General features: G+C 35.9%; 1 protein-coding gene across 1 annotated transcript in view; it reads right to left on the bottom strand.

The window, feature by feature from the left end:
• LOC125666582 (adenylate cyclase type 5-like) overlaps positions 1 to 15,342 on the bottom strand; it is a 45,560-nt gene extending 30,218 nt beyond the window's left edge. Inside the window, exons 1-6 of the mRNA XM_056151728.1 lie at positions 15,110 to 15,342; positions 10,688 to 11,661; positions 9,325 to 9,474; positions 7,628 to 7,749; positions 3,845 to 4,084; positions 153 to 311 (exon numbers count right to left, since the gene is read on the bottom strand). Of these exons, the coding sequence (XP_056007703.1) occupies positions 153 to 311; positions 3,845 to 4,084; positions 7,628 to 7,749; positions 9,325 to 9,474; positions 10,688 to 11,440 (1,424 nt within the window). The 5' untranslated portion in view covers positions 11,441 to 11,661; positions 15,110 to 15,342. The remainder of the gene's footprint in view (positions 1 to 152; positions 312 to 3,844; positions 4,085 to 7,627; positions 7,750 to 9,324; positions 9,475 to 10,687; positions 11,662 to 15,109) is intronic.
• Positions 15,343 to 15,584: the final 242 nt, after the last annotated feature.

The raw sequence follows: 15,584 nt of genomic DNA, 5'->3' as shown, positions 1-15,584 counted from the left end.
ATTTTTAAACGATGCCACAAATTTTCCCTGCTTCTTAATAAGCGTCTTCCTACGTGTGTGACAAATGAACAATATCATAGACAAAGTAATTCTAAGTGCTACATTGCTAGAGCAACATAACTATGCAGTTAATTTTTCTATTTAGCACCTACCCTGGCATTCCACCTGCCTCCATATTGTTGGCCAGAGTGACATCATTGGACCAGACATCAAACTGCCACTTCCTGAGACCTATGACCCCACAATGGACACGCCCACTGTGAATTCCGACCCTCATATTAACTTCCACACCAGTCACATTCCTCACCAACCTGAAAAGACCATCAAGATTAAATCATACACAAATAATGTACTCTCTGTGTAATATTTTCACTTGGCATAAGATGCATGTGTAAAGTTTGATCGTCCTAGCCCTAACGGTTTGGTCTGTATCCTGCTAATAGTGATGACCTTGACCTTGAAAAACAACGAGGAATCTTTCACTCGACAAAAAGTGTATATGTATAAAGTTTAACGGTCCTAGCTGCAAAAGTTTGTTCTGCATATTGCCTACAAGGTTTTCCTATGAAGTGATACTGCGACCTTGACCTTTGACCTTGAAAGATAATAGGCATCTTCCTCTCATCATGATGATCAATGTTTAAAGTTGCAATATTTTGGAGATTATGGTTAGGTTTTTATCACGCCTCAGACAAAATTGTTGAAATCTAATTGGTCAGATCTTGGTCACATGACGCTGTGAAAAAGTGAAAAAAACCGTATCATGCGAGTAAAATCCGTATTGGGCGAGTAATTTTATTTATCGTCGGGTTCGACTTGCAGCCGTGTCAAAAGGAAAGACATTTGACTAAGTTGTATGATATGCTAGACACCCACATATACAGTTAGAGGTCTTCGACGTGATAAATTTGTTACACAGTTAGTTAGTGACCTGATACGGAAAAATACATGGTGTGAAAAGAAAACCCGTTACGGGTTTTCTTTTCACACCATGTATTTTTCCGTATCAGGTCACTAACTAACTGTGTAACTAATAGTATCCTGCCTACAATGTTTTCCTACTAGGTGATACTACGACCTTGTCCTTTGACCTCTAACCTTGACAAACAATAGACATCTTCCTCTCTTCATGGCAATCAAATGTACTAAGTTGCAATATCCTGGAGCTTACGGTTCAGGTTGTATCCTGTCTACAATGTTTTGCTACTAAGTGATACTGTCACCTTGATCTTTGACCTCTAACCTTGAAAAACAAAAGGCATCTTCCTCTCATCATGAATCATGATGATCAAATGTACAAAGTTGCAATGTCCTGGAGATTACGGTTCAGATTGTATTCTGCCTACAAGGTTTTCCTACTAATTAAGTAATACTACGACTTTGACCTTTGACTTCTGACCTTGAAAAACAATAGGCATCTTCCTCTCATCATGGTGATGAAATGTACCAAGTTGTAAAATCCTGCACTTACGGTTTGGTCTGTATCCTGCCTACAAAGGTCCGGACAGACTGATGGACGTCATACCACAATAATTCGATGTGCGTATAATAATATTGATGTACATAGAATAAATGCATTAAAAGCTATTTACGATTAAGTTTAGGTTTTAATTGTCAAAATGGAAGTGATTATTTTTAAGAACTAATTTAAGTCCTTCCAGTAAACATCCTTTAGAAAATTGTGCATTTAAAATATCCGGATGTTTATCAATCCAGTAGTTGACGACTTTCAGTTCTAACGCATGTGGGATGCTGATATATAAACTGATGAGGATAATATTAGAATTCACATTTTCAGGAATATAATTTAGAAAGTCCAAACCTTCTTTAATGTAACTAGAAACTAATTTACAGAGAGGTTTAAGTATGATGATAATAAATTCTCCGTGTACTTGATGCTGGTCCAGCAATGATTGGCCAAATTTTCCAGTCATTAGGGTGAGGCAACTTAATATGTACCTTTTTACAGGTTTTAACAGCATCTTGAATTTCCTTAGATTTCTAAATTTTGGGTGATCTGTATAATTTCATGTTACTGGATTTAAATTTACTTCAAATTTTGTTGAATAATCTCCTTTATCCTTTGTTAGTTACCAGAATTTTTTCGAATTATTTTTTTTACTTTGAGCATTGTTTGGTGATCTTCGCTAGTTATCAATTCATTATGAAACCGAGCATTCTGGAGTACGTTTAAAACCATTTCTTTATAGCGAAGCTTATCAGGGATGTGACTGAATTCCTCTGAAATCAAAGGAAAACTGTTCAAAAAGGGAGGAAAACACTTCACTCTACCTGGAAAAATATCATTTTCTGCCACTTTAGATCAAATCCAGAGCGCTTCATTTTTTCGAAAATTGAGCAAATCAGAGGATTTCCTCTGAAAAGAGGAAAAATGACAGCCCTGCTTATTCATGATCACAATGGCTCTACCTTTGTTTGCTTCGTTAATTACAATATTTGGATCACTCCTCAATTCATTAATAACTGATTTTTGTGCAAAGGAAATATAACTTTTGCTCTTAAATTCTCCCTTGTTAGAGATGGCAGATGATTTCAGATAACCTAAGTACTCATCTATATGTTTGTATCTGTTGATGGGGAGGGGGGGGGGTGTCAAATCAGGTGACAGAAATATAATTTTTGACGCTATGCGTATGTTTCTTACCAATTTGGAACAATCTGATAATATGAAGAAAATCATACAACCCAGAGATATCATCAAGAGCCGATGACCAGCACACACACCCCCAATCTAAAAAACATGCTAACCAAAGCCCGTTTTACAACCCTGGAGTTTTGACAAGTAATATATATATCAAGCACGATGAGAAAATTAACAGGTTGAATATCCACAGAGGTAGTGCATTTGTCAAGGTTCTCATCTCACCAAACTTTCCACTATTACAAAATTTGCTTGTTTTTTAAAGACACAATCAGAATATTTTGTCTTGCAGAAAGTGACATGTGCATGAATGATTACAATGTGATGAGACAGCAAACATTAAACGCGAGTTTGACAGTATTCATACAAGTTTGAGAGTATACATACGAGCTTGACGGTATACATACAAGTTTGACGGTATACATACAAGTTTGACAGTTATATATATACATACGAGTTTGACAGTATACATACGAGTTTGACGGTATACATACGAGTTTGACAGTATACATACGAGTTTGACGGTATACATACGAGTCTGACAGTTATATATACATACGAGTTTGACAGTTATATATACATATGAGTTTGACGGTATACATACAAGTTTGACAGTTATATATACATACAAGTTTGACGGTATACATACGAGTTTGACGGTATACATACGAGTTTGACGGTATACATACAAGTTTGACAGTATACATACGAGTTTTACAGTTATATATACATACAAGTTTGACGGCATACATACGAGTTTGACGGTATACATACGAGTTTGACAGTTATATATACATACGAGTTTGACGGTATATACATACGAGTTTGACAGTTATATATACATACGAGTTTGACGGTATACATACGAGTCTGATGGTATACATACGAGTTTGACGGTATACATACGAGTTTGACAGTTATATATACATACGAGTTTGACGGTATACATACGAGTTTGACAGTATACATACGAGTTTGACGGTATACATACGAGTTTGACAGTTATATATACATACGAGTTTGACGGTATACATACGAGTTTGACGGTATACATACGAGTTTGACAGTATACATATGAGTTTGACGGTATACATACGAGTTTGACGGTATACATACGAGTTTGACGGTAATTATTTACATACGGGTTTGACAGTATACATATGAGTTTGGCAGTATACATACGAGATGGCATCAATCATGTCCAGCCCCATCTCCACACAACACTGGGCGTGGTCAGGACGGGCCTCTGGGAGACCGCTGACACAGTAATAGCAGTCCCCCAGAATCTTAATTCTCAGGCAGTGGTTGTCTGCTGCCAAGCGGTCAAATCGGGCAAACAATTCATTGAGAAGTTGAACAAGCTCCTGGGCAGTGCACTGCGAGGACAGCTGCGTAAAACCACACATGTCAGCAAACAGAATGCTATAAATAGAAACAGACAGGTCAAAGGTCACATACACTGTCTAATCAATTACATGAATTATATATTTTTTTTTTGAGACATCTGGCACGAAGGTTAAAAAACTTTTACTGTATATACTCATACTCAAACTCAGCCATATTTGTTTTGAGAACATCTCTGAGCATTTGCTCTGAAGTATACAAAAAAAATTTTGAGCATGTACTCCATTTAAGTATGAGAATAATTTTATAAAAGTTTCATAACCTTCACTTTTGAGGATGAGTACGATTTAGAGCATGGATTATGAGTTTGAGTATGAAAATGTGCTCAAAAAAGTTTGATAATCTCCAGACCTGCTCTTGGTTATTCAGGTGTTTTATATAATGTGTAGCAGTCAGGCCTGCTCTCGGTTATTCAGGTGTTTTATATAATGTGTAGCAGTCAGGCCTGCTCTCGGTTATTCAGGTGTTTTATATAATGTGTAGCAGTCAGGCCTGCTCTTGGTTATTCAGGTGTTATATATAATGTGTAGCAGTCAGGCCTGCTCTTGGTTATTCAGGTGTTATATATAATGTGTAGCAGTCAGGCCTGCTCTTGGTTATTCAGGTGTTTTATATAATGTGTAGCAGTCAGGCCTGCTCTCGGTTATTCAGGTGTTTTATATAATGTGTAGCAGTCAGGCCTGCTCTTGGTTATTCAGGTGCTTTATATAATGTGTAGCAGTCAGGCCTGCTCTTGGTTATTCAGGTGTTTTATATAATGTGTAGCAGTCAGGCCTGCTCTTGGTTATTCAGGTGTTTTATATGTGTAGCAGTCAGGCCTGCTCTCGGTTATTCAGGTGTTTTATATTATGTGTAGCAGTCAGGCCTGCTCTTGGTTATTCAGGTGTTTTATATGTGTAGCAGTCAGGCCTGCTCTCGGTTATTCAGGTGTTTTAAATAATGTGTAGCAGTCAGACCTTGCTAATGACACTGATCACCATCAGGTGACTCCAAAGATCAAATTAACACACACACACATATACACAAAGGCTGTCCAAAAGAATCATGAATAGTGGCGTTTTTGTCATTTTAAATGAGCTTAGGTCAACACACTGTATATCAAAATATTTGTTATGAAATTCCAATTGTCAAAACAAGTTAGTTTTCACTTTAATTCAATGAAAACGTTGCAGTTTTGAAAGGTCTTCAAAAAAGTCTGCATGGCCGGCCAAGGGTAAAAATGTTACAAACTTTGGAATTAAGTTTTTGCAGACAAAAGGTTATATCTTTTTCATAAACAGGTCTAAACTAGATAGAATTTAGTTGTGACGTAACGAAAAAACTGATGTTAATTTATTTTACTTGACCAATAAAGGATGTATAAGAAAACACTGCAAGAAATATGTTTTTGAAAAAGCCCGAAAGTGATGTCAACAATCCAAATGGAATTGTGTAATAATGAAATTCTGTCTTGATCCGAGGAGAACTCGTGGTGAAGAAAAAATAGCATTAATAATGGAATATAGTTTATCGATTGCGTATTGGATTTGCGAGATGTTACAAGAAGTGGAAGACCACCATTATGTGATAAAAAAATACGAAAATCTGTATTCATGATGTTATTATGAAAGACAGACGCCTTACACGGCGAGAAGCTATTTAAGTCGCGTCTATTTGTGATATGTTAGAAATCTCCAGTTCTAACATCTTCACTGAGGGCAGAAATTAATAGCATTCTAGTGTTAGTATCTGATTCATAGCTAAGGAGATGTGAGAAGTGTTTGCAGTGTGCAGGTGACTTAAGATAAAAAATAAGGGACCGTCGTGATCGCAACTTTACAGAAACACCTATATCTGGCTTGACGTCACGCTGAGCTGTATGGCTGGTATTGTAGACCAAAGTATTTATATGCTGATAACATGTTGCTCATATTTTTTGTGTATTGTACATTATCATGGTTTTGTATATCAAAATGTCATTTCACACAATTGCCACAGTTGTTATTATAAAGAAAAAAATAGCATGTGTTTGCAATCTTTTTTGACAGCTCTAGTGTGTATGTGTAAATAGAAGAAAAAAAGAAGAAAAATACAGAGAGAGAGAGAGAGAGAGAGAGAGAGAAAGAGAAAGAGAGATAGAGAGAGAGAGAGAGAGAGAGAGAGAGAGAGGGAGAGAGAGAAATTTCCAATTTTCATTAATATATTTTCATTTAAAAAATCAGAACATCTATCCAAGTCTTTTGGGTATGTTTCATTCGATATTCATATCATATACCAAAACACAGAATGGATTCTTGTTGCTCTTACTTATTCTATATCCCAAATATCATCCAATATGGTGTCTGTACCGCTCCTCACCAGAGCTAAACTTCTTTAGATTTAATTTGAGTAAAGAAAATTTTGACTGAATCCATTTTCCCTTTCAAGAAATGAATTGAAAACTTGTGTAAGTCAGCCTTGTTATAGACATTGAACATCAATGTTAAGCAGATGAAATGTTCCATGCCACAGACCGTATCTGTCACCTGACTGTGTTCAGAGCTTTGAACATCAATGTTAAACAGATGAAAAATGTTCCATGCCACAGACCGTATCTGTCACCTGACTATAAATGGTTCCATGTCACAGACAGTATCTGTCACCTGACTATAAATGGTTCCATGTCACAGACTGTATCTGTCACCTGACTGTTCAGAGCACTCTCACTGTTGTATTTTCAGGAATGGGAAGACTTCCACGCTTACTATCAATACTCTCGTTCAGGAATGGGAAGACAGTGAAGTTCCACGGCTTACTATCAATACTCTCGTTCAGGAATGAGAAGACTTCCACGACTTACTATCAATACTCTCGTTCAGTCGATGCAGAAGAGAATCCGCTCAACTACGTTGGCCCATGGAGGACACACCCACTATTAACTTTCGCACTTTTATATTGTAACAATTCAATTGAGGCTTACCGCCATTACAGAACATATAGTGCAAATTTTGTTGGTTGAAATTGAAATAATGGAATAAATTAAGTATCAGATACATACTGATTATACAATGTACTGCCGGGTATAAATTTATAATTTGAGGAACTTAATAAATATCAAAATACATCTGTGTTTCTTTCTCCTTTCAATATCTCTGAACATCTCGTTCTTCATCCATTACAAATTAATCTACATTTATTTCTGGCTTCGTATATTCTTTTTTCATGTATCAGTAAAATCCAAACCACTTTTATTAACAGACTTCATTACCACAGTTTCATAACTTTCAAGGCGTTTAGAAAAGTCTGGAAAACTGGGTGTTGTGGAAGCTAGGACACTATGTTAAAAGGGCACAACTCCATCAAAAATCAATGAACCGGAACAAAATTCAAACTTGACCTGTGACTCATCAATATACACCTGCATACAAAATATCAATTCAATATCTCAAGGCATTTAGAAAAAAAAGTCTGAAAAACTGGGTGTCTAGGGAGGACGGACAAGGGTATAAAACTACATGTGCGCCGACCACTTTGTGGCAGGGGCATAAAAAATCGGCGAAATATTCCTGATGCACGGCATTTAGAAATTTACCATAATCCTACCTGACATTCTCATGCCTCTGAATATAGATTTTATGAAACATAGTATCTTTTGAATTCCCTGCAATGTCAGCTTTCATCTCCATGGCAACGTGTCGTGGTAAAACAGATAACAAAAGTCTTTCCTGCAATTAGATAAAATGCTGTACAATCATACGATTTTTCTGTGAAATACAAAAATAAATCAGGGAATTGTGATGATTATAGTTTTTGATTGATCAAAACAATCTTCAAAGCCTGCTTATATACAGGTATCCTATTACATATCAATATAATATCTTTTTAATAATACATCTTTCTGACTAATAAATTCGTTGATATCAAAAGATTAAGGAGAAGAGATGACTAATGAGAAAATCTATATGATAGACTAGATTCTCCGACTGACATTATTATTGGCATCTAGTATATCAAAGTAACTTCCAAATGAAAAAAGGGATTAATTCCAAAATATGATATGTCCATTAAGGATCTCCAATAAATAACCAACATTGCAGGTACATATACCTGACAGGTGTGCTTTTGTTCCATTAACACACAGAGTCAGATGCACACTTTCAATACCCTATACCACACCATAATTATAGGTTATCCAATGAGTTATGTAAATCATATGCAATGATCGAGTCTCAGTTAGGGTTTGAAACTTTTGGCAGCCATTTGGGCACTGAACCCTGCAATTCTAGGGGCCCACATCAAAATTTAGTTGCCCACAAATTAGAATACTCTTTAAAATAATCAAATGGACGAGTATGTAAAACACCGATTTCAAAAAATCTTCTCTTTTTTTTTTTTTATAATGCTTTAATATTTCTGCACAATATGTGTTGAATATCACAAATGTAAACATTGCATATATTTTGCACAAAAATGTTCTCACACTTGGTCAAAAAAATCTTTTGTTGGATGTTCACCTGTTACGAATACTTTTTTTTTTATTCAATTCTGACTATCGAATTTGTAGGTTACAGTAAGACTTGAAAAATCAAGATAAGTTTGTAAAACATATACCCCACCCCCTTTTTGTCAAATTTAAATCCATAAAGAGGCCCTATGGGCTGCAATGCCCACCAAAGCAACATTGGCCCTGCTGTTCTTCATCCGAAAAAGGTTTCAAAAATTTCTTAACTTCTTAACATTCCAATGAAAATTTCTGCCCCAATTTTATGACCCAGCCCTAGCCTCACACTGACTTTACCAACCCAGCCCTAGCCTCACACGGACTTTACCAAATTAATCTTCTTTTAGCATAGTCTTGCTGATGTATTCTGGAGAAGATGATGTTTTAAAAGATTTTTTTGTCTCTATTCATTTACTATGTAAACTCTGTGATTCCATTAATACCCCTACTCTTAAACCCAGGGTCTATAATTTGGGGGGGGGGGGGGGGGGTCAGGATGGGTTGTCCACACAACTTGGGAATGTTTGCAAATCAGTATGATTTAATTCAAATGTAGAATCCTGCAACACTTGAAAAAAAAATGGCTTTAAAATTTCCTACACATATTCTCCATGTAAAATTTCACTCTATCACATGTACCTGGTGGCCATGAATTAAACAAACTTGAATCTGCACTACCTGAAGCTTATCACTCTGAATAATTCTTGAGAAGCTCTACCAACTGAGCTATCTGGCCACTGGCGATCGAATCTGGCTGACCGTTACACACCGATTGGAAAATTATTTTCATTAGCTATACCTGTTCTTGGTTCTCCCTCTGGGTTGTCAGCCGAGCTTCAATGCAGCGCCGTGTCTCCAGGAAGGCCTGTCTCTGTGCTTGTTCCGTCGGATAATGGGTAAAACTTCCAGCAATGTTTACAGAAATGAAGATCAAAATGTTACTCAGCAGCTGAGAAAGAGAAATTGATAACAAGTATAGTATAGTAAGTTTTAGTCCAACTAGTATATACAACACTAAATAACTTACTGCAATAACAAGTATAGTATAGTAAGATTCAGGTCAACTAGTATATACAACACTAAATAACTTACTGTAATAAATGCACTCATAACCACGCTGTACTGGTCAGTGCTTGTTTGATTGTTTTGCTGTTTTCCGCAACACTCAACACAATTTTTCAGTTATATGGTGGCGCCCAGTTTTTTTTATTGGTGGAAGAGAGAACACAGATACAATGTACCTGGGAAGAGACCACCGACCTTCCGAAAGTAAGGTGGGAAACTTTCTCACTTACAGGCGCGAGCAGGATTCGAACCTGCGCCAACCAGAGGTGAGAGGCCGTGCGATTTTGAGCGCAATGCTCTAACCACTCGGTCACGGAGACCCCATCAGTGCTTAAAAAGGTAGGAATCAAGAAAAAGTGGTCTTTGGTTGTAGGGTGGTCACAGTTTATCCCAAATAGTCAATCAACCAAGACATCAGTCACAGGCAGTTTATTGTTCGGGTCCCAGTCAGAGAAAGACTTTGTGATGTATTGTCAGCACCTTGTCATCTCAGTATATCCTCATCCATTCTTTTCAGAGCTCTTGTAACGAATGCTTAATTAAGACTGGGGAACATTAAGTGGCAAGAAATGAAATATACAGCATTTCTGATGTTCATCTGTTACAGTCAAAACAATTGATATCACAGTGCGATGGGCGGATGCTGTTAAGTCAGCACAGATTGAGCAGATCTAACCTTCATGTGGCCGCATACAGCTGGGGAAGCATTTTTCAACATGGACTTAGAATGACAAAGGTCTAGGGCCAATGATTTTAACAAACTTGAATCTGCACTAGGTCAGAAAGATTTCATGTAAATTTGAACTTTCCTGGCCGAGTGGTTTTTGAGAAGATTTTTTAAAAAGATTTTCCCTATATACTCACATGTAAAATTTTGATATCCTATTGTGGCCCCACTATATCTACTTTTTAAATAATGTTATTACTGTTTTATTTTACACGCTATTTATGTTTTCAAGCATGTAATTAAGGGAAAGTTAATGACTTTAAAAACTAATTAATATGCTTTTAAAGTAATTCTGTACAAAAATAATACATGAACATTGGATCATACAACTTTAAGCTTTTACTCGTCTAAAACAACAAAATTTACATACCTGTTTCCAAATAAAGGAATCACCGAAATTCCGTCCAAATGTACACCCTAAATGAATCACTGCCAGAAGAATTCCAGATATCACAGAGGACCGCATTCTGATGGGAAGCATGGTGTATATGAGATAAATAAAAAGCACAGTGCACCACACCCCATCACTCACGGTCCGAGGCACACTGTCAAGCGTTATCAAAATCGTGATCCCGAAAATGAGAGCCAAAATGATATAGGACACTATCACCATTTGCTGCTGGTCAAATGATCCTTTGTTGCACACGACTTGCAGCACTATCAGAGCGAAGAAAATGATCCCCAAGTTAATGGCCCTTGCTGGTAAGGTAGCACCGCTGATATAATAAAAAATGATCAGAAGCACACAAACAACGCTGAGCACGCCCATTAGGATTGTCAAATTGTTTTGGTTCAGTTTGAAGAAATATCTCTGGTACAATCTCTCAAGTTTGGGATCCGTGAACTTTTTGGATCTGAACACTTTCGACACGGAGGAAATATCCAGGCACTCAGATATTCGTTCTTGCTCGCTTTCCAAGTCTCTGAACGGCTCCACTTTGGTTTCCACTGCCGCCCCCCTTCCTCCTCTGTACTGGGCCCTGACGGTGTCCCATGCCGATTTGTGGGCTGATGAGGCGGATCCTTCTGGATTTAAGGGAGCCACTTTCACATTGCGGATGTGAATTTTACCCGGTTTTACACTACTCGCATTGTGTGAGTGGACTACAGTACTTTCAGCCATTATGTTTTGAATGAAACTGACTTTTTATATTTTCTTTGAAGAGGAGTTGATCGTGTACATGTCATATCCTGATCCAAATACCTCCTGCATTTTCATCATGTTGATATCCACTGCAATTTATATGCTGGGATCAGATATACCATTTCAACCCATTATTTTGATGTACATATGTCCTTTGAATTAATCCAGCATATTCATAGGTGTTAGAACAAGCAAAGAATCTGAAAAAAGAATGTTATACTGTTACTTAGTATTACAGGTTTGTTACTGACTGTCTACGGGAATATGTTGGGTTGATCAAGTCCATAGAAGGCAAGGGAAAGCTCAGCCTTCCATGGACTTGAACAACTTGACATATTCCCGTAGACAGCCAGTAACAAACCTAATACATATGTTTTGTTTTGTCGAGGACCAAACCTTTTTGTACATTAATAACTATATAAGAAAGAAATACAATGGATTCATTTATTAACAGTCAACGAGAACTGAACTGAGATAATTTCAACATAGTAACAACAATACATCAACACAATGTTCAACAACAATTTATTTAAAATGTTATTTTCATTTCAATATTCAAGTAGGACAACAATGACCGCTTACTTTTGGTTAATGATAAAGTTATTTATGGTAACAGAGCAGATGGTAAGAGTTGGTGTCAACACTAAAAAGATGTAACGGCCGCCATGTTGCCGTACGTCTTAATTTTGTTACTCTCCGCCTTAAGAAATTTAGATTGCAGTCATTTGACGCTTTTCATCCAATAACTTAGCGTCATTCTAGTCCATTGAGGCAAAACATGTTTATACCATGTCGCCTTATATTTCATTCACTGAATGTTTTTCCTTATATTTCTTTTGAAATTGACATTGCTTTCATCATATACAATGATTGCATGTTTGTTGCAAACTAGTTTGATCTGGTTTTTCAGTACCACCTGTCCGCGTAATCATTGAAACAATACTTTTTTTGTTGTTTTATTTGGTGATGAAGGTAGCTAGCATTGAAACAAAAATTCATAACCCACATAAGGGTTAAAAGTAGATTTTTTCTGCAATGAACAACAAAGAAAGACATTTTATTGTTCATATTTATATATACTTTTAATGTATTTTTTTAAAATACAAACTAGATTTAAGTACTGAAATATCATATCCTTGACCATTTCGTTATTCTAAATGGAACAGCCAATACACCTGTTGACATTGGCAATTTATTATGCTCCATATTTGGTAATGATTACAGTACAGGTGGTATATAAAAATTCGGATTGAACTAGTTTGCAACAAAGATGTATTCATTGTCTATGATGAAAGCAATGTCAATTTCAAAAGAAATATAAGACAAAAGATTCAGTTAGTGTAAATATTACCAAATATGGAGCCTTAATGTCAAGGCAGGGTTTGACATTAACATTTTTGAGCACTAGATTTTTGCTACACCTGACCTTACATCCAATAGCCCTGACCAACTTTCCAGAAAAAATCTGATAGATTCTCCATATCTAAATACTTAATCTAAATGACAAAAGTTAAGTTTGAACTAAAATGCATTTAATTGTTTAAAAAAAAAAATCGTTAGTCTCGTCATTCAATTTGATGCATGCTTTTATTTTCAAACACATTTTCAGTTTCTTTCAATTCTTAACAGTACAGAAATTCTTTAGTCCATTTAGAATAAAACGACCTCAATCTTTTTTTAAATTTCTATTTTATAAGCCCTTCTTTGTTTCCTCCCAACCTTTTCCTTTTTTCTCTTTCTTGGGTCATCTTTTGCTTTCCTTGAGGACGAGAAGTCGTATTTGAATATAGACATTCCCGCACATATGTAAACAACGAAAAATGGCTGTTTACAACATAATTTATTAATTTGATAAACACTTTCTTCTATTCAATTCAAATGAACTGCTTTGTTCTTTTAAATGAAAAAGAATTCAATAAATCTATTTATCCAAAACATAACTTTACACACATTAACACTCTGTAGACGTAGAGTCCATTCATCATTTCCGACGGCGACTTATTAGAACTATATATAAAAATAGAAATTATGTCATCATGCGGTTCAAAATTGCTCGCAAACTCTTTACAGTTATTATTTTTTTAAAGAATAAAATATCTTATGGTTTAAAGTAAAGTTATTTTTTAACACGACCAGTCGGACTAGTAAATTGACATTTTACCCAACCGGACCTATCATTTAGTAGCAGGGTTGGACGATTAAAACCGCCCCCGGTTTTAACCAGTGGTTTTAACTGTCCTGGTCAATACTCCCTAAGTGGTCAATACTGGTCAATTGAGATTTAAACTGTCCAATTTCCTATTTTTGTACATTTCTTGCAAAGATAAAGATTAAATTAAGTCTTTTCATTATATGGATCAATTGTTGATTAATATTTTTTCATTAGATAATCAAATGTAATTTCATAAGTTTAATATATTTGGTTTGGTGAAACTGACCAAAATATCTTCAGTACCTACCAGAGGGCCACAGTTCTATAGCATAGCTTGGCAATTGGAGACAGACCTGTTAATACATGTACCTGGACAGATTAAGAATAAAAGGTAGCTGGACATTACCTGAGCACAGGAAGCAGAGTTGACAGGTGTTAATAAGCATACACAGGGACCAGAGATGACCAGTGTGTCTGTTATTGTTATGAAAACATCACCCACCCACCCCCTCAAATGTTTATTAAACACTTAAAATGAATACTGATGAAACAATACTTATTAAAATATAGGTTGTTCTTGTTAAACTAAGGAATTTGAACAGAAACTTTTACATCTTCCCCAATTCAACAGAGTCATTTGTACATTATTTATTTAATATTATGACTTATAAGTATATTATAAACTGATAGTGCATGTTATGAATTACAATATTTACCATAATGGTCACCTAAACATTTAAAATAAATAACACAGACTATAATGACCAAATAATTTTCAATCGACCAGTATTAACCAGTATTGACCGGTTTTAACCATATTGACCAGTATTGACCACTGGCCCGGTCAATACTCATATTGACCACTTTTTGCCAACCCTGTTTAGTAGACTCGGTCGGTCAGATGTGCCCTAGTGTCAAACCCTGCAAGGTTACCTAGTACTCCTTAGCATATACAAGAGTACCAAGTTTGATGTTTGTCTTATCCACTCAAGAAATTGAATGGACAATATCCTCCTATGTCTAGAGCAGTTTGACTCTTCACCTTTGACCTTGTGACCTCAAAACCAATTGGAAACATTTTCTTCTTAGGCGGAACAGTGTACCACGATTGGTGTCTTAACAAGCAAAAGGTTCGGACAAGATACTGAAAACACAATCATATATCTTCCATGTGAAGAGTAGATTGACCCTTCCCCTTGACCTCAAAATCTATAGAGGTCATCTACTCTTTAAGGCAAACCAGTATCACAAGTTTGATGTCTGTTAAGCAAAGGGTTCTTAAGATATTGAGCAAACAAAACTTTGTCTATCAATTAACTGACTTGCCTACATGTGTAAACCAATATGCCTTTTTTTTTCAGTGGGAGAATGATAAGATTAAAATACTTAACATATCAATTTAGTTTGCATGCATGGAGCTAAACAATTTATATTTTAGAACAACATTTGAATAAAAACAAGCTCTAAAATTGTTTTAATCAAAAGTATATACTCACATTTGATCCTTCTCACAGTTTTAAATTTTCCATTTTTCATGAAAAACATCAAGCCATATGGTCATCGAGTCCTGAAACATCAAATCACTTTTCACAGATTGTACCATTTGTTAAAAAGCCTGGATGTAACCAATGTCTTCTGATTAATATTGATCAGCTTCATCTTTTATCACCATGATGACCACGCTATGTTTCTGAATCCCTTCCTGCCGTATCACCTGAAGAGAATGCAAATATGACAATCACATAATGCTTAGAGTCATATGGTTCTGAAAATTGATTCCTCTTTTTGCTTGTCTTCATCACGTTGTTATCAATCTAGAGTCCCTGTTCTCACCTTATCCCTTATAATATTGATTGACTATTTGGAGTTTCACATCTTCACAAGAATATTTCATCCATAATGGACAAAACCAACTGAATAGACACCATATCATACTTATGATTATTAATTGAATTTCTACATGATGAGGCT

This window comes from Ostrea edulis, chromosome 10, assembly GCF_947568905.1.
Source record: "Ostrea edulis chromosome 10, xbOstEdul1.1, whole genome shotgun sequence".
Taxonomy (NCBI): Eukaryota; Metazoa; Mollusca; class Bivalvia; order Ostreida; family Ostreidae; genus Ostrea; species Ostrea edulis.
Note: the sequence above shows the minus strand (reverse complement) of the source record. Positions and strands in the feature narration are given on the sequence as shown.